This window comes from Nanorana parkeri, unplaced genomic scaffold, assembly GCF_000935625.1.
Source record: "Nanorana parkeri isolate BGI_ZX_2015 unplaced genomic scaffold, ASM93562v1 scaffold964, whole genome shotgun sequence".
Taxonomy (NCBI): Eukaryota; Metazoa; Chordata; class Amphibia; order Anura; family Dicroglossidae; genus Nanorana; species Nanorana parkeri.
The window spans coordinates 81,556-84,883 of record NW_017307232.1 but is presented as its reverse complement, the minus strand read 5'-3'; the positions used below and the strand labels follow the sequence as shown (position 1 = coordinate 84,883).

The window sequence follows — 3,328 nt, the reverse complement described above, 5'->3', positions numbered from 1 at the left end:
AGCCCTGCGCCCAGCGCGTCACTAAGCCCTGCGCCCAGCGCGTCACTAAGCCCTGCGCCCAGCGCGTCACTAAGCCCTGCGCCCAGCGCGTCACTAAGCCCTGCGCCCAGCGCGTCACTAAGCCCTGCGCCCAGCGCGTCACTAAGCCCTGCGCCCAGCGCGTCACTAAGCCCTGCGCCCAGCGCGTCACTAAGCCCTGCGCCCAGCGCGTCACTAAGCCCTGCGCCCAGCGCGTCACTAAGCCCTGCGCCCAGCGCGTCACTAAGCACTGCGCCCAGCGCGTCACTAAGCCCTGCGCCCAGCGCGTCACTTATCCCTGACCAGCCCACATGAGACCCCCTGCAGAGTCCACCATAAAGAGTATCAGATGGACTGTGCAGCATCTATGGTGGGCTCTGCAGGATCACTCTTGGGTATGTGTGGGGTCTCAGCTGGGTCCTTCGTCCAGCGGGTCACTTATCCCTGCGCCCAGCGGGTCACTTATCCCTGCGCCCAGCGGGTCACTTATCCCTGCGCCCAGCGGGTCACTTATCCCTGCGCCCAGTGGGTCACTGAGCCCAGAATTAAATATACTGTTCTGCATTGCTTTATAATGTATTGCTGGGATTTGTAGTCCCCCTACAGCTGGTGCCATTGTGCATTAGAGTGTAAGCTCTTCTTTACAGAGACTGATGTGCCTGGCTCAGTGTCCTGAGTGTACAGCGGTATGTGTCAGAGTTATATATATATTATTCTGAATTGCGCTGTAGAATGTGTTATTGCTGGGATTTGTAGTCCTCTATGACCGGTGCCATTCTGTATTGATTGCTGTATAATTTTACACTTTTCATTTCACTATATTGCACACCACACTTTTTTTTTTTGCTTCCACCGCTCCGAGCTTGACTGATGTGACTAGCTCAGTGTTCTTTGTACAGCACTGCTGTATATGTCAGAGCTATATAAATGTATAATAATAATAGTGTGTGGGGCATTATAGTGTAAGCTCCTCTGTGCAGAGACTGATGTGACTGGTGCAGTGTTCTCTGTACAGCCCTGCACCGCCGCCACACTGCTCAGTGTGGCGGCGGTGCAGGGGGGCCCGGCCTAAAGCCGTGTAAGGAGCCCCAAAATTTCTGATGGCTGCCCTGCCTATCTGGTAACCCAAGTTATCTACAACAGATGTATTTTCATCACACCTATTATGTCTTATTGTTGGAGATACAGCTGAGCCTTCTTAAAACATAAAATATTTGCGGGTTCCCCTTCCAGGGTATGTATTCCTCATGTTAGAATAGTGGGAAGTGCCATGAAAATCGTTTCTTTATGACTCTGACTCACTAGTACAGATACAGCCATTATTATTGAGCAATTTATTCCAAATACAGCTAAGGCATCTGAATGTGACAGATACTGGTGAATGCAAATTGAATGCAGTCACTGTTTGGCCAAGAATTTTCAGACCGCCTCATTGAAAAAACGGCTTTTGTCGTATGTAGGGGTACTGATGGGGCCACATACTGCTCAAACTTGACTTGTATGGCCTGCTTAAAACACAAATTCCTCTCACCTTGATGAGATTTCCTTCCATTTCCTTTTCCATTCTATCTACACCTAAAATAATAATAAAAAAAAGTCTGGCTTTACTCTCACTGTATTTTTTTTACCTTAGAACTCTGCCAAGATTGGAATGGCCCCCATTCCTTTCATTTTTATTTTAACTTATCCTTTTTTTCATTTCAGGTAACAACAGCATCGATCCAAAAACCTTTTACCTTCCTGAAGATTTTGTTGATGAATTTGAAGAATTTCCGGATGATGCAATTGATAGCGTTGACTATTTTCCAGATGAGTCAATAGATGCATCTGGAGAAGAATCGGGATTGGGGCCCACACTGCCTCGCACCCGCAGTATGTTAAAGGAAGGAACAAACAACATTACAAAGCAGGTTCATCTGTATCTGACTAGTCCGATGTTGACAAGATTTGTGCCATCTCTGTACACCTTGGTATTCCTTGTGGCACTTCCTCTCAATGTCATGGCAGTCATCATATTCTTGTTTAAAATGAAGGTCAGGAAGCCGGCTGTAGTCTATATGCTGAACTTGGCCACGGCTGATGTCCTCTTCATCAGTGTTCTACCTTTCCAAATTGCTTACAGATTTGCAGGAAATGACTGGCACTTTGGACCTGGCATGTGTCGATTTATCACTGCAGCATTTTACTTCAACATGTACTGCTCCATCCTTCTTATGACAAGTATCAGTGTGGACCGGTTCCTGGCAGTTGTTTATCCAATGCATTCTCTTTCTTGGCGCACAATGAGTAGAGCCTGGATGGTCTGCATCTCCATTTGGATTGTGTCCATTGCCAGCAGTGCGCCTCTTTTTATGAATGAGCAGACTAAACATGTTGCCTCATTGGGCATCACCACCTGCCATGATGTTCAAGACCTGAAGTACCTCAAGGGATTTTACAAGTACTATTTTACCACTTTTATCATGGTCTTCTTTGTGTTGCCGTTAATAATTACAACCATCTGTTATATCGGCACCATACGCAGCTTGAGCAGTACAAGCATTGAGAACTCATGCAAGAAGACCCGAGCCTTAGTCTTGGCCATTGTGGTGCTCTGTGTTTTCATCATGTGCTTTGGGCCCAGCAATCTCATCTTCCTAATACATTATTTGTACTTCAGTCATGGAGCCAACCAGTCTCTGTACTATGCCTACATTCTGTGCGCTTGCATTAGCAGTGTCAACTGCTGCCTGGACCCAATTATTTATTACTATGGCTCCACCCAGTGTCAGAGGTACTTGTACAGTTTGGTGTGTTGTAAGAAGTTGACTGAGCCTGTAAGCAGCAGTGCTCGGTTAATGAGCACCGCAAGCAAAAATGAGACGGTCGTCAGCACCGCAAAAAATAGCGTCTACAGAAAACTCTTGACCTAAATAATACTTATTTGCTGAACGGCTGTAGACTTGCACTTTCTCTAAGCAAGTATAGCTTGTTTCCGTCATGCGACTGTGCTGCTTGGGCTGGTCCTTACAGATCAGATGTTTTCAGTTCATATGTTTACCAAACCTTTTATGTTTCTAGGTACGTTTAACACACATTAAGGTTATAAAATCTATTTAAATACCACCAGTGGAGTTTGTGTTAAGCAAGTGTTTTCAGTGTAGATACTCTGACACAGAACAAAACAAGTCATTTTACAATGCTTATTATAATCAAGGTCCTTCCCCTTACTCTAGTGGAGTCATTTGGGCGACAGGATATGGCCAGCCCAGAATGCCATAGTCAGGCTACAGATCTAGGACTTTCAAGTGGGAATTCAAGGTGTCCCAAG

General features: G+C 46.2%; 1 protein-coding gene across 1 annotated transcript; it reads left to right on the top strand.

The window, feature by feature from the left end:
- Positions 1-1,774: 1,774 nt before the first annotated feature.
- LOC108795383 (proteinase-activated receptor 1-like) lies at positions 1,775-2,930 on the top strand. Its single transcript, XM_018566625.1, has one exon. The coding sequence runs from the start codon at positions 1,893-1,895 to the stop codon at positions 2,928-2,930; it is 1,038 nt and encodes a 345-aa protein (XP_018422127.1). The 5' UTR covers positions 1,775-1,892.
- The last annotated feature ends 398 nt before the right edge of the window (positions 2,931-3,328 follow it).

What these genes read in the sequence shown, in the direction of transcription:
- LOC108795383 (XM_018566625.1), top strand. Translation starts at nt 1,893, where the DNA reads ATGTTAAAGGAAGGAACAAACAACATTACAAAGCAGGTTCATCTGTAT.